The following is a 22,433-nucleotide window of genomic DNA, read 5'->3' as shown; positions in this document are numbered from 1 at the left end:
ATGTCCATATCCTTCCTGTGGTCTTTAAGTGCCCAGCAACAGCCACAAGCCGTCCCTTGAAGTACTTGCCATGGAGCTGGGAAGATTCTCACTTCTTGGTGCCATCTGACACAAAGTCCTGGTGGCATTTTGGGGTCCTCAGTGGTTCCCTGGGCAGCCTGGGAGTTCTCTGCTCCAGCACCCCAAGTGCTGGGGACCCCACTGCCAGCTGCTTTGTTAGGTTGAACTCACATATCCTTTGCCCAGGCACTTCCTGTCTGGTCCTTGCAGCCTCTGGAACTAACTTACTATTCCAGAACAGGGGGATCCCTTCCTTTGTTCTCCTCCAGGAAGCACTGGTTTTGTCCTTGGCTTCTTTTTTGGGTCATTTCGATGTATCCTGCTGCCCCTCCCCTATGAGCACAGACACCAAAGGCCCCAGATGGGTGGTCAGCAAGCCCCTGAATAAATCCCCTGCACCTCGCCCTGGGTGGGGGAGGAGCATGCCAACAATGCCATCACAACATGACTGGACACCAGGACTCAAGCTCTTTTGCTATTGGCCCCGATGTTGGAAAACACTTGACAGGAAAAGTGGAAAACAAGACTTGTTGGTTTCTTTGTCGGTGCCAACATCATGGGGGGGGGCGGGATCTTAAAGGCATTTGGCTTAAGGACCTGCCCCTCCCATTGCACCAGGCAAGTTCTTCCTAAGACAGCAAGACTGGGCCTGACAGATACCTGTAGGACAGTGTGGCTACAAAGAAGGTCCATATAGCACCAAGAACACTTCCAACACTGGAGATGCCCAATTCTATGATAATGTGTCAGAGCCATGGGGAGGGGGCACTGAGCCCAACCCACCCAGTTTCATTTTCAATGTCCCGGGGCCAACAGACTCTGCCCAGCTCCCTTCTCTTTCCCCTCCCTTAGCCCCCCCCCCTTTCTGGGCCTTAGTTCCCACCTCTGGGATCTGGGGATAGAAGGGTCAGAGATGTAGCCCCTCTTGTTACAGGGATTCTGAGGCCAGCCCTCACCAAGCCTCCCTTACAGGAACAAGGGAAGGTCATTCCTGCAGATGGCACCCTAAGAAAGACCATTTCTGAGACTTTCTTCAGTCCAGGCCTTTGGGCCCTGGCTTTTGTTACAAACCTTTCTGGAGACTTCTGGGGCTCCTCACTAAGAGGAGAAGAGCAAATCAGATCTTTGGCTAACTCCACCCTGTAAGGCCTAGCTTTAGAGGGAGTCTCACAGAAAGCCCCCGGAACAAGACGAAGGCCCCACTCCCTCCTCAGCCACAAATGAATCTGCTTCAGGGTTTGAAAATGGGCTGGAGGAACAGAGTGAGAGAAAAAAGCAAGAACAAAAAAAGGAAACAAAGCCTCCCCCACAGCCCAGTGGGTGGAAAGGGCCCAGGGGTTGCCATGGCAATGAGATAAAGCCTAGGCATCTCCCAGAGTGAGAGAAGAGAGTAACCTTTGCACACGATCCCTACTCCAGCACTGCAAAGGATGAAGGGATACGTTCCCTGCCTACTCACACACACAATTCATTTCCTTTTCATGGCCCATATCCAATGGATTCCTCCCAAACCCTTCCCCTTCCCTGTGACTGGGGAGGGCGCCCCCATCCTCCCAGTCCTCCAGGCTCAGTCTCACCCTGGACTCCTCACTCTCGTTCTCCCCTCCCTGTATCCAAGCTGTTGCCAAGGTCTGTTGCTTCTATCTATACAATATCTCTCCAATCCCTTCTCTCCTTTGACCCTGCTCCCATCCTGGTGCAGGCCCTGATCCACTCACGCCTGGACTATTGCAGTAACTACTGGGACTCTGCCTGCCTCAAGTCTCCCCCCACTCCAGGCCATCCTCCACTCTGACACCATTAAATTCTAGGGGCTTCCTGTTGCCTCCAGGATTCAATCCAAAATCCTCTAGACTTTAAAGCTTGTCCCCTCTAAGATCAAATACAAAATGATCTGTTTGTCATTCAAGGCCAAAGGACAAAAACAGGACTTGAACCTGGGTCCTCCAACACCAAAGCCAGGACTCTTCTAGCAAGGTATGTGACAAGCAACATTCTAGGCTTGTGGACCAGATGGGAAAAGATGGCCTGCACACCGGTCCTGTCACAGAGCAGCACAGCGTGCTGACCCAGACTACATGAAACCACCCACAAAATTGCCAGATTGAAAGCAACTGACGCAAGCCACCAATCCTGTCTGCGCCTTCACTTCTTTGGAAAAAGGCCGTGCCCTGGCACTGCGGACACCTCCAACCTGCAGGCACCCCAAAGGCCTAACAGCGGTACAGAAGAGTACGCACTGGAACCCACATCCTGAGCCTCCATCTGGGCCATACTGAGTCCCTGGAGATAGAAAACCAGCCCATTTCATGCCTACAAACCCAGTTAAAGCAACAGGGAAATAAACTGGGGCGGGGGTGGGGAAGCGGGGTCGGTCCGTGGTTCCAGCCCAACAACAGTACCTCATCGTGACCTTCCTGTCCACAAAGGTCAGAGGGACATAGAGGCAGCACCCTGGTATCACACTGGGCAGGCCTGACACGGAACAACCCTGGCACAGATAAGGTAATCAAGGCTGAAAGATGCCAGGGTCCGACAGCTAAGAAGCACCCAAGGTAGAAAGGAATCACAGGTCTTCCACATTTGAAAGGTCACCTCTGCCCACAACCTCTTAATGTGTTTTCAAAGCTCACAGAATAACAGTAACTGGTAAGAGCTGATAACAGTAACTGATAACCCTACTACATACATGGCGAGCACTTCACACTAACTCAAGTCGATCCTCACAAGGGCCCTGGGAGGTAGGTGCTATTATTATTCCCATTTCACAATTGAGGAAACTGAGGCCAACAGGGTAAAGTGACTTGCTCAGGATCACACAGCAGTAAGGATCTGAGGTGGAATTGTGAGCCAGACTGCCTTGCCTCCAAGTCCTGTGTTCTAACCACCACGGCTGTCTGTTTTTCAGTCATTGCTTACTCCTGTCTAACTTCTCATGACCCCACTTTCTTGGCAAAGATACTGAAGTGGTTTGCCATTTTCTTCTCCAGCTCATTTGACAGATGAGGAAACCGAGGCCAACAGGGCGAAGTGACTTTCTCAGGGTCACACAGCCAGAAGTGTCTGAGGCCAGACTGGAACTCTTCCTGACTCCAGGCCTGGCACTCTACTACAGCACCCCCAGCTGCCCACCACCATGGCATAATGCCTTTATTTCCATCCCTCTCAAGCTCCTCCCCAGAGCAGCCAATCAGATCTTCCCCTTGAGCCAAGCTAATCAGTTCTGATGAGCAGCATGGCTTCATGGATTTGGGCCAAACTGGAGCTCTGCTCCTTACTACCTATGTGATTTTAGGCAAGACATCTGAGCTCTCTGAGCTTCCGTTTCCCTCATCTGCAGGATGAGGGGCTGGACTAGATGAGCCAAACAAAGGTCCCTCCCCGATTCAACATTCCACAATCCCATCTGAAAACTCTAGTTGCAAGTGGAGTGTTTGGAACTCAGAACATCCATAAACAGTCACCGGCTTCTCAGCTGACCCAGCAAAGTTCACTAAGCCCTAATGCTGTTAGGAGAAAACCAAACCCCTGTCCTCTTCCCAAACGAAAAAGGGAGCAGCAGTAAAGCCGAGCCACCTTCCTTCACTTCCATTTCTCCTGATGCTGCTGCTTCAAGGAAAAGGTCAAGGCAGACAAGGGAGACTTACTAGAGACTAGACTAAGGCCATGGCTTTAGTCACCTTAGTGGAATCTCATGTCACCCCAAAGCTCCTGGCATGGCCTGGCCTCATTATGAGTTCCAGGGAGGAAACCAACCTGAGTCGTGATGGGGAATCGAGTCAAGAGGGGCCAATCACTCTGACATTACCCACGTGGCCGCCTCAGACCCAAACACCCTCACACACAGGCCTGCTACTAGCTCAGACCTGCTCCCTCCCAGGAATTTGTAATGAAGCCAAATGCTGCCCAGCCTGCCCCCAGCCAACACCCAGAAGATCTCTGCCCACCTTTTCACCTGCCTTTGGAGCAATCACGGATGCTCATTAGAGGTGTTTGGGTGGGGTTTGCCCTTATCCAAAAGATCTGCCAAAAACAAGAGGCAGAGCATCCCATTTCATTCAGAGATACAACGAAAATGTTCATCCCCATAAATCTGGAGCAAACAGCTGGAGAAGCAACTAAGTAGAAGAGGATGCCATAAGCCTTCTCTTGCTCTGCTCACAGAAGGAAAGAGTCCATAAAATTGAAACAAACTGCTAAAAGTAACTAAGTAAAATAAGATAAAGCTCGTCTTATCTTCTTTTGCCACAGAAGTTAGTAAGTAGGACAAAGGTTACGTGCATGCTTAATAGACTTACAAATATTAGCTTCTCCACCTCCAGGATGCCATTTTCTGAACATGGGATGTATAAAGAAGGAGGGATGACATGTCAAGGAGTAGATGTGTAAAAGGTGTACCAGAAAGTTGTACACTCCGGAGTACTCTGCCAATGAGGAAACAGAGGAGGGACTTTGCAGGCTGGGATTAGAGCTAAAAAGTGGACTCCTGCTTTGATACAACGTGGCCTAGTGCATAGGACAACCTTGGTTGCAACTGCGTAATAAACAGGGCTTTTAACTTCATCCCTCCTGAGTCTGAATGAGTTATTTCTCACATATATATATACTGTATCTGCTATGTGAAAGATCCCAGCCTTGGAGCTGGGGCATAGATCCCATATGGGCCCTGCTCTCAGAAGGCTTCTGATCTAAGGGGCTCTGGGGGCAAGTACACAAAAAAACTATGATTCAAGAGAGAAAGGGATTGGTTCAAAGGACCTTGAAGGCCAGCCAAAGTGCCAGGAGACACAAACCAAAGAAAAGAGGTTCCAGGCTTGGCACAGACCTTGAGTCATTCCCACACCCACCCCCAGCTCACCGAGTCAGAGCATCTAGCCCAGGAGTCAGCAAACTACAGCCGCCTGTTGTTCTGAGGCCAGTAAGCTAAGAATGGTTTTTGACATTTGTAAATTCGCATTACATTGACACACAGCCATACTCAGGCATTGTCATATTGTCTCTGGCGATGATAGAGACCATGTGGGGCATTTTCATCCCTTTACAAATCACAGTGATGCAATTCAACAGTGCCACACATAGGGGCAGCTAGGTGATGCAGCGGATAGAGCACTGGCCCTGAACTCAGGAGGACCTGAATTCAAATCCAGCCTCAGACCAAACCCTTGACACTTACTAGCTGTGTGACCCTGGGCAAGACACTTAACCCCAACTGCCTAAAAGAAAAAAACAAACAAACAAACAATGCCACACATAGCGCTGTACTGGGACATTTTCTTTTCTTTATTACCAGTGCATCCCCATCATGTCAAGACAAGAAAAGGTTTTATTATGATTTTGTGAGCTTAGGACTGAGACGGACATTCTTCTGAATCAGCTGCCATTATCAAACTGATCGGCTTTGGAAATGAGCTTTTGCTGAAAACTTGATCATGTTTCTTAATGAATTCAACCTCAACTTCTATGTAAAACATCATATAGCAGAGCCAGTCGGAATCACAAGTAACTGTCAAGCTGCTTCCTGTGCTGTTAGAAGTTCAAACAAGAGGGGAGATTCACCGTTCCCACACAAATTCACAGCAGATATATTTTCCAAGCTCAAACTACAGTTCCAGCAGCATTTTTCAGACCTGATAGAAGTGCAAAAGAAATTTCTGTCTTTCAAAATTCTTTTCACTGTTCAGTTGAGGAGCTTCCACCTAACCTTTGATTGGGAATCATTAATTTGCAATGGAACGGTGTGCTAAAAGGCAAAGAGCAAAAGAAGAATCTCAGAAAATTCAATGCTTTGGAGGATCTGGCTCTACTGTTGCTGACAACTACCCGGATAGTCCCAAGCATGGGAATACTGCCCATGCCCTTCTTTGTGCCTTTCCTTAGCTTTCAATAACCTGGTTAGAGACGTGGAGCTTCCCTTCCAGGGCAGTGAGGACTGAATGTACCTCTGACTACAGGTCAGGTTAGATTCTTACCCCCAGAGGGCACCTGAGAGCCTCTCTACAATGTCCACCCCATTTTACTTACTTTTCCATCTCTTCAAAGTTTTGTGCCCATGATCTAAAGCATATGTGGCAAAGGCCGGAGAAGGGAAGAGGCAGCCAGGCACCAAAGATCTATCATGCTATAGCAGTGCATGTGTTTAATGTTCGTTTGTTGCTTTGAGGCAAGGCCCAATGACTGCTGTGCCCTCTGCACACAATCAAGCAAAAGAAATCAACGCCTGGTCCAGTCCCAAAATGTCCACCCCTAGTGTCCCACCTCTCCCTCCTGAGAGGCAGGAAGTGCGCTTCCCCAGGCCTCTGAAAAGCACATCTTTGCAGTCCCCCAGCCAAACTGAAGGCACAGAGAATGTAAGCCTCCACCATGTCTGCCCTCTGTTGACTATAAGAAAGCATCTGACACTCTGAAACAATCATCATCGAGATGCTTTGAGGCTGGTTAAAAAATTTGAAAAGTCAATCATTGCCCAAGAATCGCCAGGAAAAAAGAAAAAATCATTTGAGGGGGGCAAAGCTAGAGCAGCATCCTCTACCACATAGTACAACAAGCTCCAAAGGACGTTCAAAAATCACATCATTTTCCAAAAGAAGAGGAAATGGATGGAAGAATTCTTTACAGCCAAACATAGAAATATATTCCTTAGCCAAACAAGAGCTACAGGAAATTCCAGAAGGTAAAGCAGATCATTTCAACTGCATGAAGTGGGAAAGTTTTTTAGCAGCTCAGATAAGGGGAATTTAATTGGGGGAAGACATCTTTGATGCAAAGATCCCTCTGATAAGGTTGTGACATCTAAGATATATAGGGAATTAACATGACACAGAGACACAGAGCCCTTCTCCAAAAGATGGGAAGAGAAAAAATGCAAACTAGCCCCACAACATGCAGACAAATGACTAAGGAAAAATTCAAGACCAAGTCACCTGAAGTCTCATCTTACACCCTACAAACTGGACAACATGACAAAGGGGGAAACGGTCCCTGCTGGAGGAGCTGCAGGAAGATAACACATACACTGGTGCTACTGATCGGATTCAACCACTTTGGAGTTAGGAGGCACCTTCCAAGTATGTGATTAGGCTCGGATTCTTCAAATCTAGCCAGTAGTGCAGACTCACTAGGAATCTCGCTCAACCCAGTTGGTGTTTCAATCAACCCTGTCTCTAAAAAAACAACAGCAACACCACCAACAAAGTATGTAATTCCACACAGCAAATGCTACCTGAAAGGTTCTCCTCCAACAAGGTGTCAGCATCGTCCAAAATGTAGCAATGGGCTAGGCCTACAGCCAGGGGAGATCTCTTCTCATCACAGAGAGGACAAAAAGGTCTGAGTCCAAATGAAAGATGGGGAGCTCCTCCAAATACTCCTCTTCGGGATGACAACACGAAGCCTCCAAACACAACAATGCTTCCTAAATGACATTATAATCACTCCAAATTTGACCTAACTCTCCATGCAGAATAAGAAGCCTCCAGTCAAGAAAGGTTAAGTGAATTGTCTTTGGTCAGTTAGCAGTGGGTAGAGTCCCGGGCCTGGAGTAGGGAAAACTCATCTTCCCGAACTCAAATCTGGCTTCAGACAATGACTAGCTGTGTGACCCCAGGCAAGTCATTTAACCCTATTTGCCTCAGTTTCTTCATCTGTCAAATGAGATGGAGAAGGAAATGGCAAACTTCTCCAGGATCTTTGCCAAGAAAACCCCAAAGGGGGTCCCAGAAAATTGGACATGACTGAAAAAGAACTAAACAAGTGAGAAGCAGGATTTAAATCTAGGGCCTCTCTGACACCACAAGTTCAGGTCACAGTAGCTAAAGATCTAAAAAGACCTTGCAGCCTAAAATGTTAACCTAAAATCATCACAAGAAAATGTTTCAGGAAGAACTGTCAAATCTTACTCTTGGGTTCAAAAAAACAACTTTATAAGTATAAGAAAAATAGCCATGAAGTAGGGAAAAGATTCAAAGTCCAAGGATTTGGATTCAAATTCAGGCTCTGACATTTACTAGCTTTAAGAGTTTGGCTAAGTCATCTTCCCTCTCTAGGCTTCATGAATTATAAACTGAGGGAGGGTTTAGACCAAATGACCTCTTAGGTCCCTTCTGCCTCCACATTTCTGCTCTTCTGATCACGAAGCGGGGGAGGCACAGCTAGACACTTTTTTGTCTGGGGGCTTCAGTGACCAGCAACGAGGGTGGGCTCCCCATCACTAGATGCCTTTAAGTAGACAACAAGTGGATGACCACTTGTTGGCGATGTTATAATCAACATGGCTTGGCCTACGTGGCTACCAAGGTTCCAAGATCTCCAGAAGCCAAGCCTGGGTAGCAGCAGAGACATACAGAAAGGGTGGCAGACCTCTGAGCCGCACCCCCCACCTTCCTTGGGTGTGGGCCCAGAAAAGTTAAGTCAGGCTAGTAGGAAAGGAAGAAAACCTCCAAGAAGGCTGGGGAAGGGCACTGGCCTGGGGTCTCTTTTGTCCACAATCTTTAACAGTATTTCTTTTTAAATGTATATTTTATTGCTATCTTTTTTTTTTCTCCCAGTCTCCCTCCCCGTCCCGGAGAACCATCCATAACAAATGTTTTTAAGAAAAAGAAGAAAAATTCCACAAATCCAATCAACATATTGAAAAATGTCTGATACTATATGCAGTGTTGCACACTTGGGGACCTTAGCCTCTACAAAAGAGTGGGGGGGGAGGAGCCAGGGAATGGGGGGGGGGGTCAATATGGCAGAGACACTCCCAACAAGCTTTGGCCAAGGTGTCTCTTCCATGCCTTTAAAAAGCCCTTTCCTTTCCTTCATCTCTGATCCCACCAATAATCCGGTAAAATAGACCAACAGGGGCAGGATTCCTGGTGACCATTTTACAGCTGAAGAAACTTAGGGAGGTCACAAGGTTAGCAAGTGGCAAGGCCAGGAGCAGAACCTTAGAGCCACAAGAAAAACTAAGTCCAGTGTTCATTCAAGGACAACAGTCTAACAGCTTACACTGACCTAGAACCCAGAATGGCCATCCCAAGAGGGGTTAAACAGATGTGCAGACTGTCAGTCAAAAATCATTTCTTAAGTGCCTACTGTGTGCCAGGCACTCTGTTAAGTGCTGCGAACACACTCACAAGCAAAAACCTTGCAGGTGAGGACTGAGTCCCAGATCAGATAGGGCCCCAGCTCACTGCCAAGCAGCAGACTGGGAGCTCCCTGAGGAGAGGGCCCAAGTTTTAGCCTCATTACCCACCCAGAACCATGCCCTGCACACAGGAAACACTCCAAGCAATTCAACAATACATCGTTAAAAAAGGTTTTTCAAGTACCCACACAGCAATGCGTAGAGGGCTGGGCCACACCTGCCCAGTTCAGGACGCAGCTTTCTTAAAGGGTTTTCTCCCAGAATCTCTGTGAAGAGCTTCAGATTGCTAAGGTCCAAATAAGTCCTCTGTGAGGAAAGAAAAGCATTGCAAAGGTAAAGTGAGTGGGGCACCACACACCTGGAACTGAGTGGGGAGGAGAGGAACATGAGGGGGCCTGCTGCTAACTGCCAACTGACTAGCGGCAGGAATGCAGATAAAGTTCCTGGACTGGAGGCTGCAACCTAGAAACCAGAAATATTGGGGCTCCAGGGATCCAGAGAGCAAACACAACCCAAGGCTTGCCCACCAATAACTTCCACTCTGCTGGACCAGCTCTGAGGTCATGGCAGACAGACAATGCAAAGGAGGGTCTCCCTAGGGATGGCCCTGAAGGAAGAGTTGGGGGACTGGAGTTAGAGTAGCCACTCCTGATCCTGAGCCAGGAAGGGAGCCTAGACGTTCATGGACTCCAATGTGCTCATTCTGCGTGTACACATGGGAGATAATCTCACACTGTTGAGCTGTACAACTCTCTGTGGTCTACTTGGACAGCAGCGGCAGTGAGTAGGAAAGGGCAGCTAGGGGGCGCTGCAGTGGATAGAGCAGTGGGCCTGCGGTCAGGATGACCTGAGTTCAAATCCAGCCTCAGATACTAGCTGTGTGACCCTGGGCAAGTCACTTTACCCCATTTGCCTCAGTTTCCTTATCTGTCAAATGAGCAGGAGGAGGAAATGGCAAACCACTCCTTATCAGTTGCTTATCAGCAGAGTCTGGACTGGACCCCAAGTCTTTCCAGCTCCCAGGCAAAAGTGAGAGTAGAGGGGCAGCTAGGTGGCGCAGTGGATAGAGCACTGGCCCTGGAGTCAGGAGGACCTGAGTTCAAATCCGGCCTCAGATACTTGATACTTGCTAGCTGTGTGACCCTGGGCAAGTCACTTAACCCCCACTGCCTCACCAAAAAGCAAAAAAAAAAAAAAAAAAAAAAAGAAGTGAGAGTAGACCTAAGTACCACTTAAGGGTGAGGCTGAAATGGATGAGATTAGGCCTCTCTGTGCCCATTCCTGGGGATATAGGGTCAGAATTTGGGCCCTTTTCTTTCCTTTTGTCACGTGAAAGAGGTCAGAGAAAACACACTCTTGGGCTGTGGAGACAGGGACAGAGACAAAGACAAGAATGGGGGCTGGGAGGGGCCAGGCCAAGACATTGGAACTCCACAATCAGGGAAATGCCCACTGAGGAGAAAGTTGCAAAGCAAATAGCCCCCTTACCCTTGCCCCACAAAGAGCTTCCATGCGTGACCCTCAGCAAGGCCCAGGCCATGGGCTTCCCAGCCTCCTTTGCAACTAAGCTCCAGAGACCCCATCCCCCATCCTCTAACAAGCAGAGGACCAAAACTGTTAGAAATGATTGCAAGAAGATGGCATTGCACCAGAAAGGCCAGCAACCAAAAGAAGCCATGCAGGCTGAGAGACAAAGCCTGGGAAGCTGCCACCCAGCAGCCCCTGCCAATAGTCCAGGCTCTGGAAGGGACAAATGTACCAGCATCAAAAATGATCCTGAGAAAGGTGGAAGGAACAGGGCCGCCTTCAAGCTGCAAAGGCCATCTACCAAGATGGAACTCGATTTTGACACCGAAACTAGAAGTTGCCAAAGGACTTACAAGCAGAACAGATGGAAAATGTGAACGCAAACCAGAGAACAGGCTCCCGAGGCAAGCTGAGAACTCTGTCTGAAGAAGAAGACACATCAAAGGACCTGGGTTCCAATCCTGGCTCTGTCACTATTCAAACGACCTTGAAACAGTCTCATCTTTACCATAGAGGGGAACCAGATGGCCTCTGGGGGTCTCTGGGAGTCCTTCCAACAGTGAATCTACAGGATTTATAAGGTGCCTACTAGTTCTAAATCTACTCACAAAGAGCAGTAGCTACTATTGAAGAAGAGCCAGACCGCCCAAAGAAAGGTAAGGAGAATCCCTTTATCCATTGGTACAACTATTAAAACGTGACCCAACCAGGACTGACAAATAGTATTAACAATGACAGCCCAGAGAAGTGATCAAAAGCTAGAACCAGACAATTCACAAAAGTAAGAGAAATGCAAATCAAAATGACCCAGAGGTTTGACCTCCCTTCTCATCCAGCAAATGAGCCGGGAAGAGTTCATGTTGGAGGTGCTGCTGGAAGACAGACTGACGTCCGTGAATCCATACGACCATTTTAAAATCAGGGCTAGCAGCCTTTTACACCATCGGTCATTCTCTCCTCTTTGATATGCTCTTCTCTCTAGGTTTTCAGGATGCCTCCTTCCCCTGGTTCTCTTCCTTCACCTCAGACAGACTCCAGCCCTAACCCTAAATGCGCTCCTGGGCTGGCTTTGGGGGGTGCAGGACCTGGGCCTGGCACAACCAAGGTATCCCTATGGGGCTCTGGGGAAGGGAGGAGAGCTGTATTAGGAGAAGCCCCTTCCCCAACATCTCGTGCAGATTTCTCCAGCTGGGGGCCAGCAGGAGGGCGGGGAGGAGGCTGAGCCGAAGAACACTGCCAGACGGGGGTGCGGGGCCAATGATGAGAAGACTGAAGTCCTGATACTGGATGGCGGAGGGGAGTGGCTGCTGCTGCTAGTCCCTACGAAAGCCTGGTTAGGCTCAGGAAGAGGGGCAGGTTTGCAGGTGAAGAGCAATTCAGCCAGGACATCAAGACCTAGAAGCCATCTGAGAAGGCATATCCAGTTGGCCCAGAGCAGAGGAGAGAGAGAGGGAGACATGGATGTGTGTACAGACTGGCTCAGCATTTCTCAAGAGGAGCCCAGCTGAACCAAAGGAGTAGATGAAATCCCTAGGGAAAAATGGAGAGAGGATACTGGGACCAAGCAGGTCAAGCCATCCTTGAGGGCCTGGAGGAAGAAGATGAAGTGGCAAAGACAACTGAGAAGAAGCAGTCAGAGAGCTGAGAGGAAATTCAAGAGAAAGCACAGCCCTGAAAACCTAGGAGAAAAGATGCAGAAGGATGGACGGGCATCCCTGTCAGATCTGCAGGGGTCAGGAGTAGGCGAGAAAAGACTGTTGGATTTGGCAGCTACAAGGGAGCAGGTTCCAGTGACTGGTTTTATGGAAGCCAAACTTGGGAAGGAAGGAAGGATGAGGAAGCAGGGGCAGCCCCAGCAAATCGCTGCTGCCCTTTGGAGACATTTAGCAACAAAGAGCCCACGAGAAAGCACAAGAGCTTAAGGAGATGGCAGGGCTGAGGAGGACGTAGAATGGGACAGGAAATTAGAACTGAGCAATGAACATCTTCCTTGGTCAGTGGGCAGGAACCAGGAAAGTGAGAGACTGGAGGTCAGAGAAAGAAGGATGGGATCATTAGGGGAGATTCGGGAGGGGCTGGGCAAGAGGGCTAAGCAGGGAGACAGGGAAGAAGAGTGCTCTGGAGGGAAGGAAGAAGAGAGCTAAGATCCTGGGAAGGGCAGGGTGAGAAACTGATACCAAATATATTCAGAAGTGAACTCTTCCAAACTACCAGAGCACACATCCCTTTATGACACAGACTGTTCCTAAAAATGGAAAATGATCATACGGGGCCCCATGTTTTTAAAAAACAAATATAGCTTTGATTCCCCAAACCAACTATAGATAGAGCTGAAAAAGAAAAGTGCAGGCTAATATCCTTAATGAAGATAAATACCCTTAATATCCTTAGGTCATGATAGCATTCATTCATGACCCAATGGCCCATTCAGCAATAATGAGCGAACCTAGGGACATGATTGACTGTGCTTCTAGAAAATCTGGGAGACAACAATGAATGAATTAAAGACGTTGAATGAGTTTAGGAAGACAGCAGCAGACTCAAAGATAAACTGTAGAGAATTTTTGCACATCTTATATTCCACTATTCTCTCCTGCCTGTGTCTGTTCAAGTTCATATTCCTTTTGATTTTCAACAGCTGAGATGTGGCCCAGTGGATAGAGTACTGGGTTTAGATCAGAAAGATTCACCTTCCTGAGGTGAAATCCAGACTCAGATACTTCCCAGCTGTGTGACCTTGGGGAAGTCACTCCACCCTGTTTGCCTCAGTTTCCTTATCTGTCAAATGAGCTGGAGAAGAAAATGGCAAACCACTCCAGTGTCTCTGCCAAGGAAACCCCAAATGGGGGCAAGAAGAGTCAGACACGACTGAAATGACTGAACATATAGCTTTATGGAGAAGTGGAGAAGGGTGATTTCCATACTTCACTAATTTGGTTTTTTTGAGATTCATGCTACAATCAAATTATCTGAAAAAACTCTTCATTTCAATATCCAAACCAAAGCTATAAATAGGTTACAAAAAAACATGAGATAAACGCATAGATTCCAGCTCCACAGAAGTGGACTGCCAAGCAAACTCAGTATGTAACAGGGGCCATTGCTGACCATTGGCACTTGGTGTCTGAGATGGCACAAATGGGCTTTGTTAGACAGAAGGGGGTAGGCCATAGCCTGGCCTAGCATTTCAAGAGGGGATGCACTCACCAGCAGAAAAAGTCCTGAGGGAAGTAACCTCTACAGGCTGAACGCATCAGCTGCAAACTGCTTTCCACTCTAAATACATAGACCAAAAAGCAGAGACATCACCTTGCTGACAAAGGTCTGTAGAGTCAAAGCTGTGGCCTTCCCAGCGGCAATGTAGGCTGGGAGAGCTGGACTCTAAGGAAAGCCGAGTGTCACAGAATCGACGCTTTTAAATTGTGGAATTGTGGGGCTGGAGACTTCTGAGAGTCCCTGGGACAGCAAGGAAGTCAAATCAGTCAGTGCTTCAAGAAATCAGTCCAGGCTAAGGGCAAATACTAAAGCTGAAGCTTAACTCTTTTGGCCACATAATGAGAAGATGGGACTCATTGGGAAAGACCTGATGGTGGGCAAGACTGAAGGCAAAAGGAGAAGGGGACGGCGGAGATGGACAGAGAGTGTCACGGAAGCAATGAGCACGAGCATGGACAGACCTCAGGAGCCAGTGGAGGACCAAAGGCCCTGGCATCGTGGGGTCCAGGGGGTCACCAACAGTCAGACGTAACTGAACAACAGCATATAAAGCGGACCAAGTCCACAGTCCCACCCTTGCCCCATGGCCCAGCCTCTGGGCATCCCTGGTCTCTCACACAGCGTTCCTGTATACTAGCCTAGCTTGTATACGCTCCCCTGCAATTAGTAATGCCCAGGTCTAACTGGACTCCTACTCTACTCAACAACTTTCATAGCTCCCCAGTGCCCAAAGGATCAAATCCAGAAATGCCTCAGCTTGGTGTTCAAAGTCCTTCACAGTAGACTTCCAATTTCTTTCCAGACTGACTGCATGTGACTTCCTTTCACAAACTGTATGTTCCACCTAAACTGGCCTGCTCCCTGTTTCCCACATACAACGCACTCCCCCAAAGTCTGTCTGGCCCTTCTGTCCTCAGTGACACCTCTCCAGTCCTAAAAGGCCTTTGTGGGCACTGATCTGAGAGCACAGGGAGTGGATGCTCCTGGAGGCCGGAGATGCTTTTTCTTTGGTTGACCTTTGTCCTCTGAGCTACCAGCCAATCATAGGAGTTTAAGAAATGCTTGTTGAACTGAACTGAACATATCTGATCGGGCCTGGCACCTGAACCAGCGGGATAGGCCCACTTGCTTTCCCCGCAGGACAAAAGGTGGCCCCTTTTCACTCTGTACAGAGCATGGGCCCCAGCCCCCATTTACCAGTCAGTGACTTAGAGCAAAGTGCCAGATGGACCAAAGCTGGCAGGGCTCTCGAAGCTGCTGAATGCTCCAATCTGGGATCCAAGCTAGACTGCATCTACTGGAACACTGCAGTCGGCTGCTGTCCTAAAACCCAATGCAAGAGAGGCCACGTCTGGGGGGAGGGGAAGTGCTGGCCCCGGGGTCAAGAAAGCCTGCCTAGGCCACTTTGGTGAGGATTCCAGAACAGGCATTCAAGCTCTCAGATGTGAGCAGGACCTGCAGGGGTACCTGGGAGACCCCCAGAGCTCCCCTGAGGACTGCTGGCTCCAGGCACCTTAATGGGAGGAGGGAGGGCACAGCCTCTCTGCCCTCAGGCCTCACGCCCCCTCGGACCTGCTCACACCCCGCAGGCAGAGGGGCGTTCAGTCCTAGGTACCTGTTCAGGGTGGGGTGACAGGGGCCTTGTGTGCACGCCACGTGGGGTCTTAGTCTTGAGAAGACTAAGGGGCCATGTGACAAGTCATTCATCTTCCAATACAGGCCCATGAAGCGCTTGGTTTTCCAAATCCCCAGGCTTCCCTAGCCCAAGCGCTTGCAAGCTAACACATCTGCCTGAACGCCAACAGACCCTCCTGCCCCTGGACAGATGGGGGCACAAGCCTGTTTCTAAAGTGGCTCTACTTCGGAGGGGGGAGATGATGAGATGTCAGGGGCTTAGAAAGATTCATAATCCCCAGGAAAGCCCTGGATGGAAAAAAGCCCCAAGCTAGGCTTCTACCTGCTAGAGACCGAAAACGTCTGGAGATCCCCAACAGAAATCCCTTCACCACTCAGAGCCCGGGATCCTGCTGCGTTTCTGTTGTTGGTCCCCCACCCCCCACCCCCCACTTGCCCGTTCCTTCCAGCCTAAGCCAGTAAGATGAGACAGTCCCAGCATGCTTCCCTCTGAAAACAGCTTCTGCGGGGGGGGGGGGGGGGGGACGACATCACAAGCTGGCCTTAGCCTAGCTCACTGAACAGAGCCCCAGCCTCTCATCAGAACTGGACCCGAGGAGTGGTCCAGTGTGGAGGAGGCCCAGAGGAGGCCACTGCAGATACCCAAACTGGCACCTTCCAGTATAGAGCAGGTCCAGTGCCCTGACAGGATCAGTGGCCATTTTGGAGGGCGAGCTCTAAACTGAGCTCCCAGCTCCCCAGACTCCCAAGACGAGGAGCAGGGAATAAGCATTTCCCAATATTACCCACCATGCAGCAAGCGCTTCTTACAAATATGATCTTCACAATAAGTCTGGGAGACCGGTGGTGTTATTATCTCCATTTTACAGTTATGGAAACTGAGGCAGACAGAGGTGACTCTAGAGGAAGTGTCTGAAGATAGATGTGAACTAAGGTGACCCAGTTCTCTGTGCACCACAGCACCTGTGCTCTCTCCAACTCGAGCTATAGTCTAACCCTGGAAGGTCCTGGACTCTGTAATTTGATGGCGAAGAAGCTCCAAGCACACTTTGGGCAAAGACTGGCAATAAGGCCCAGTCAGCCAGCAGCTCCTGCCAGCCATGCCAGGCCAGTGAAGTGGTGCCAACCGTATTCATGTCCAAAATGCCAGGTAGCCCCTTGGCAAGACAGAGCTGGTCCACTGCTGAGCCTGGGGAAGGGAGGGGGCACCAAACCTGAGCACCAGCCCGACTCCATCACTGGGCCACCTGGGCCTAGCACTGCCTCAGTTGGCCTTCTCAGAAGGAACTCACCAGCGCGTACACCAGCCGGCCAAACTACTCACCGCTCCCCCAACCAGGGAAGGATGCTGCGAACTGGCGAGAGGGGGTGGGGGTGGGGCAGTGTAACACGTCCCAGGATCGCCCCCCAAGGGCTCCACCCCGCCCAGCCCCCTCAGCTCTCAAGCCCAGCCTCTCCGCATCAGAAGCAGCCGGGGCACCTCGCTGGCCCGGCTGCAGGAGGAGGGGCCTCTCCCCCAGCCACCACCCCCTCCCGCGCGCCGTTTTTAAAGAGCCAGAGGCCCACTCCTCACCTCGCTGGGGAGGAGCCCGTGCCTCCTGGCTGAGCAGCAGCCCAGACCCGGGAGTACCCGCCTCGCCCCACCCCGCAGCTGGCCTTTGTGGGGCGGGGCCACCAACCAGCTTCCCAACCCCCTCTCCTCCCCCCCCCCCGCTGTCCCCTCCTGGACCACTCCCCCCGCCCCCAGCCCCCGGGAGGAGAGAGAGAAGACAGAGAAGAGGGAAAGCGGAAGAGAAGGGGAAAGAGAAGAGGAGGAAGATGGAGGGAGGGGAAAGAAAAGGGTTAGAAGAGGAAAGAAAGAAGGGGAAGAGGATAGAGGAAGGGGAAGAAGGGAGAGAGCGGAAGGGAAAGAGGAAAGAGAAAAGAAAGGGAGAAGAAAAAGGGAAGAGAAAGGAGAAGAGAAGGTGAATGAGGAGGAAGGAAGGAAGGAGAAAGAGGAAGGGGAAGAGGAGAAAGAGGAAAAAGGAGAGGACAGAGGAAGGAGAAATGGAAGAAAGAGAAGATAGAAGGGGAAAATAACAGGAGGGAGGAGGAAGAGGGAAGGAGGGGAAGAGGACAAGAGCAAGGCAGAGAGGGGAGGGGGGAGTGAGAGGAGGGAAGGAGGAAGAGAGGGAGAGAGAAAGAGAAAGAAGGAAACACTGGAGGGGAGAGGGGGGAGGGAGAGGAGAGAGAGAGAGAGAGAGAGAGAGAGAGAGAGAGAGAGAGAGAGAGAGAGAGAGAGAGAGAGAAGGAAAGACAGGGGGAGAGAGACAGAGAAAGAGAGAAGGGAAGGGGAAAGGGAAGATGGGGGAGGGGCGGCCCCGCCCCGCCCCGCCCGAGTGACCACTCACTCTCTTGCTCCCCGGCCCGGCCGCTGGGGCCGCTGCGGCTGCCGCTGTCCGCCGCTCGGGACTCCCGCTGCGGGGCCGCGCCGCTCTGCTCATGCCGTCCGCGGGGAGGATCATGCTCGGGGGGCAGGCCCCAAACTGCGGCCCCGACGCCCCTCCAGCAGTGGCGGCAGGAACGGGGTGCGAGGCCCGCGGCAGCGCGCGGCACCCCTAGCGCCCAGGACCCCGGAGGCGTGCACGAGGCATCCGGCCGAGGGGCGGGGGGGGGAAGAGGAGGGGGACCCCGTGCCTAGCGGCCCCCTCCCCTAGCGGCGGCTCCCCAGCGGGCCTCCAAGGGCGCCCGGGGTTCCCAGGAGGAGGCGGAGGCGAGCCCCCCTCGGCCTCTGCCCATCCGCCCTCCGGCTGCTTGGCCCCGGGCCCCCAGCCCCAGAAGGCGCCCTCGGGGCTCGCTCGCCCAGACGGAGCCGGGACCAGGGGCTTCAGCAGCCGTAGCAGCGACCACTGCTCCCGGGGCTGGATGGCGTGGAGGCGGCGGCGGCCGCGATCTGCCCTGCCCGGCCCGGTCCTGCCCTGCTGGGCTCCGCCGGCCCGCCGGCCCCGGCCTAGGCAGACCAGGGGAGGTACGGGGCTCGGCGGGGCGGGGCGCAGAGGGGCTCGGAGGGGAGGGGACCGGCAGGCGGCCCTCGAGGACCCTCCCCCCTCTCTCTGGCCCCGCGTCGGGCTCGGTGTCTTTCTCGGATCTCTGGTCTCTCCTCTCCCTGGGTCTCGGACTCGTCTCTCTCCAACTGAGCGATGAGGTGTGAACGGGCTGACAGCCCCACCCTGGGCTGCCCCTGGGTGGAGCTCCTTAAAAGGGACCCGCAGCGGCAGCAGCCGCGGCGGCCGAGAGAGGGGGAGGGGGACCGAGAGAGGGTGGGGCGAGCGCGCGGAGCCTCGGAGGGGTGGGGCGGGGCCGGAGAGGTGGTGAAGAGGGTGGGGCCCGGCAGGAGGGGATAGGAAGGCCCGCCTGGGAGGGAGAGGGTGGGGCGGGAAAGGAGGCGGGACCGGCCCGAACCTAGGGCACTCGGGCCCCTCCAGTAGGGGCGGGGGAGGGCGAACACCAAGGCAGGGCAGTCCCTCCCATCCCCAGCCAGGTACGGCCCTCCCGGCTTCCCGGCCGTGGAGAAGGAGGAGGAGGAGGAGGAGGAGGAGAAGGAGGAGGTGGTGGTGCAGGGGAGGAGGTGTCATCGTCTGCCACCGCCCCAATTGGGCGGAGGCCAGAGCCGGGGATGCCTGGGTGGGGGCGGGGCGGGGCTCGGTGGGAGGGGGGCGTCGAGCGAGCGACCTGACAGCTGGGTGCGAGGGTTCGGCGCGCCTAGCTCGCCATGGCAACCGCGAGCGAGCCCAGCCAGGACGGGGAGAGAAGGAGGGAGAGAGAGGGAAGGGAACGAGACAGAGAAGAAGGGAGCGAGAGAGACAGAGAGGATGGGGGGAGAGAGAGGAGGAGAGGGAGCGAGATCACGACTTGTTCCCCGAGTGGAGACCACGACAGAGACGGAGGAGAGAAGGAGCCGACAAAGCCTTGGGAAAGCCACCCTGGCCTCGGGGGGTGGGTGCAGCTCGGAGCGCCCCCCACCCAAGCCATTTTCCCGAAATGGCTATCCACACGGATAGCCCACCGGCGGCGGTGGCGGGGCTCAAGCCACAAGGGTCCGACCCGGTGGGGGCGGCCGCGCAACCCTGAGGGTCCCTCCTCCTCCTCCTCGTCCTCCTCCTTGTCCTAGTCCTCCTCCTACTCCTCCTTCCCCTCCTTCTCCTGGTCTAGGGCTCCGAGGAGGCGGGAAGTCGCGGGTCCCATGGAGGGAGCCCGGGCGCAGGCCTGAGCTAGGCTGCGGAGGAAAGGGGGCATCGCTCGGACCCAAGGCAGCCCGTGAGCCTAGATCGGGCCTGCTGGGCCGACTGCTACACCTGGAAACTGCCGCTCCTACCTTGGACACTTCCTAGCTTGGCGATTCCTGCCGAGGCGGCCCCTCCCTAAACCTCAGTTCCCTCCTCCGCCCAGTCCGGAGGACGCTACCTGTACCGCCCCCGCCCCTCTCGGGCGTGTTATGAGGAAATGGGAGCTAGCCTCCCAGGGAGGCTGCCCGGTGCTGGAGGAGGCCGGCGGGCTGGACTGGGCTCATTCAGCCCCTGCCTTTGCTACTGCACACCTAGGAGACGGAGCCCTGGGCGGGAGGGACTTCACCTGGCTGAGCTTCACTCCTCTTACCTGGAAAAGGAAGGGATTTCACTAGTGGCTCTAGGTCTGAGTCTCTGAATCAGGGTTCGTTCTGCTAGGTGTGGGGAGAGGGGGGAGGGCTCAGGCTGCAACGTCACTCTGCTCCGATCCCCGGGAATGTCGCCTATTACTAGAGCACAGAGCATCATGGGCCCTCCTATTCATTAACTCCGGGGGCTTTGGGGACAAGCCAGCGAGGCTGCTCACACAATCATTATTTGCCCCACTTTACAGAAGAGGAAACTGAGACCTGAGAGAGGGAGAGGCTTACCCAGGGCCACCCAGCTAGTGTCAAAGTCTAGATTTGAACTCAAGCCTTATCTGTCTTCAAATCCAAGATGATTCTGACTCCCATCTCACCCTCCCTCCCTGCCTGAAGAGCACTGCCAGTCGGATAAACTGGCCATGCGTGCCCTGGGGTGCCGCTCCCCAACAGCGGTCCTCTCAGTCAAGCTTACACCGGAAGGCCACAGCTGAATCCTCAAAGTCTGTGTCCTGAGTGAGGTGGGAGGACCAAGATTGGCCCCATCATTAGAAGGGAAATCCCAGGCCTCCGCCCACCCCTTCCATGCCAGGCTTACACATACGTGAGCTCCAGAGGGGAGCGATGCTTGGAAAGGTGGAAGGATCTCGGGCTTGGGCCTGAGACAACCCCATCTGCCCAGGATGAAGGGAGATCCCAGGAAAGAGATTTGGGAAGGTCTTGTTCTCCCCCCGAAGCCCCGGGGGATGGTCTGCTTTTCCTCCTTCCTGGTGAAACAAAATTTGGGACACTGCCGAGGCCAGTAGCATTACACTCACTCTCTCTCTCTCTCTCCCTCTCCCTCTCCTGTAACCTGGGAAATCTGGACCCTGGGACCTAGCAGAGACTAGAAGCAGGGCCTCCTGCCTCGTGGCGGAGAGGTGGGGGACTATCGGAGCTGAATGTGACGTGTGTTGTCAGATGCGGCCAATGGCTGGCTTTGGTGGGATGAAGTGGACTTTTTTACAATGGAGGAGCAGGCGGGGGTAGTTACTGGAAAGTGGCAGCGATGTAATGAGCCAAAAAAAAAAAAAAACACCCTATCAAGCGAGCAGGAAAGGCCGCAGGGCTCTCACTGTCCTAGCCATGGCGGGATCTGCTCCCCTGCTCTTATCCAGGCGCCTCTGGGCCGTCCCACCCCCTGGGATGCTCGACTCCGCGCCCTCCCTGGCCCCTTTCCTTCCGCTCTCACCCGTGTGGAGGGAGAATCTGGCCAGCAAGTCCCCCCAAAAGCACCCTGGGCAAGCTTCGGCCCTCCTTCCGACTGTCCATCCTTCCGCCGTCGGTCTGCCCTGCCCTGGGCTGGGCCGGGCTGCGAACAGGGAGGGTCTTGGCCCAATAAGGGGCTGGGCTCTCTATCCTACCACAGGAGCCAAAGGGGGCCAGCACGAGGGTTAAATTAAGCCGGCTCTAATGAACAACAGCTGAGAGGTATGCAGGCACCCCATGTGTCAGGACCGCTCCCCCTCCCCTCGCCGCTCCCCTCCCCCCTTCTCCGGTAGCCCAGCTGACGAGCTGCCCGGGTGGGGCCCTGGCTAAGGGCTGCAGGGAGGGGAGAAGGCGAAGCCTCCTCTGGAGGACTCCACCCTCCCTCCTTCCAAGCTGAACAAACAAAATCTGTGAAACTCCAGCCCAGAGGAGGAAGGCTCTGGGGGCTGGTGGGATGATGGGCTGGGGCAGGGTACTGAGGTGGGGAGGGGCTGGTGGGATGATGGGCTGAGGCAGGGTCCTGGGGGTGGGGACGGGGATGGGGGGTTGTGAGCATGGCCAGAAGCAAGCTCGCACCCTGAAGTCACTGCTATTTGTGGGAGCACCAAAAATATGACTGGAAGCGGCCCCCAGGCCTCCGACCTGCACAGATTTCCCTTGGGGGCCGGCCCAGGTAGGGCATAGCCCCCGAGAGGCACCTTTTGCCCCTGAGCCTGAAGCTGGCCGGGTGTTAGGGCACCATGCCAGCCAGTGGGCAGTGTTCAGCTTCCCACTGCACGAGAAAGAAGGGCCCCTAGGCAGGGAGGCGCAAGATGGAAGCCGGGGCCTTAGAGGAGGGACGAGGGCTCTTATTAGCCGCAGACTTGAAGAGTTTGTTGCGTGGCCCTTTCTCCGTGCCCCGAGAGCTGAGACCTGGCTGCCAGGTGGGGAGGAGGGCGGGTCAGGGGCCCTGTTCCTTCTGGCCAGGAGCCATCCCAAGCAAGCTCCAGC

At 53.1% G+C, this 22,433-nt stretch overlaps 1 protein-coding gene across 1 annotated transcript; it reads right to left on the bottom strand.

Moving 5' to 3' along the window:
* Positions 1–5,319: 5,319 nt before the first annotated feature.
* On the bottom strand, positions 5,320–21,580 carry LOC144455000 (uncharacterized). The gene is made up of 4 exons (XM_078147851.1): positions 21,427–21,580; positions 17,959–20,962; positions 9,379–9,496; positions 5,320–5,800 (listed from the first exon to the last, which is right to left on the bottom strand). The coding sequence occupies exon 2, from the start codon at positions 19,180–19,182 to the stop codon at positions 18,166–18,168; it is 1,017 nt and encodes a 338-aa protein (XP_078003977.1). The 5' UTR covers positions 19,183–20,962; positions 21,427–21,580; the 3' UTR covers positions 5,320–5,800; positions 9,379–9,496; positions 17,959–18,165.
* Positions 21,581–22,433: the final 853 nt, after the last annotated feature.

This window comes from Phascolarctos cinereus, unplaced genomic scaffold (genome assembly GCF_003287225.1).
Source record: "Phascolarctos cinereus isolate Bilbo 61053 unplaced genomic scaffold, phaCin_HiC Scaffold_8;HRSCAF=390, whole genome shotgun sequence".
Classification (NCBI taxonomy): Eukaryota; Metazoa; Chordata; class Mammalia; order Diprotodontia; family Phascolarctidae; genus Phascolarctos; species Phascolarctos cinereus.
Note: the sequence above shows the minus strand (reverse complement) of the source record. Positions and strands in the feature narration are given on the sequence as shown.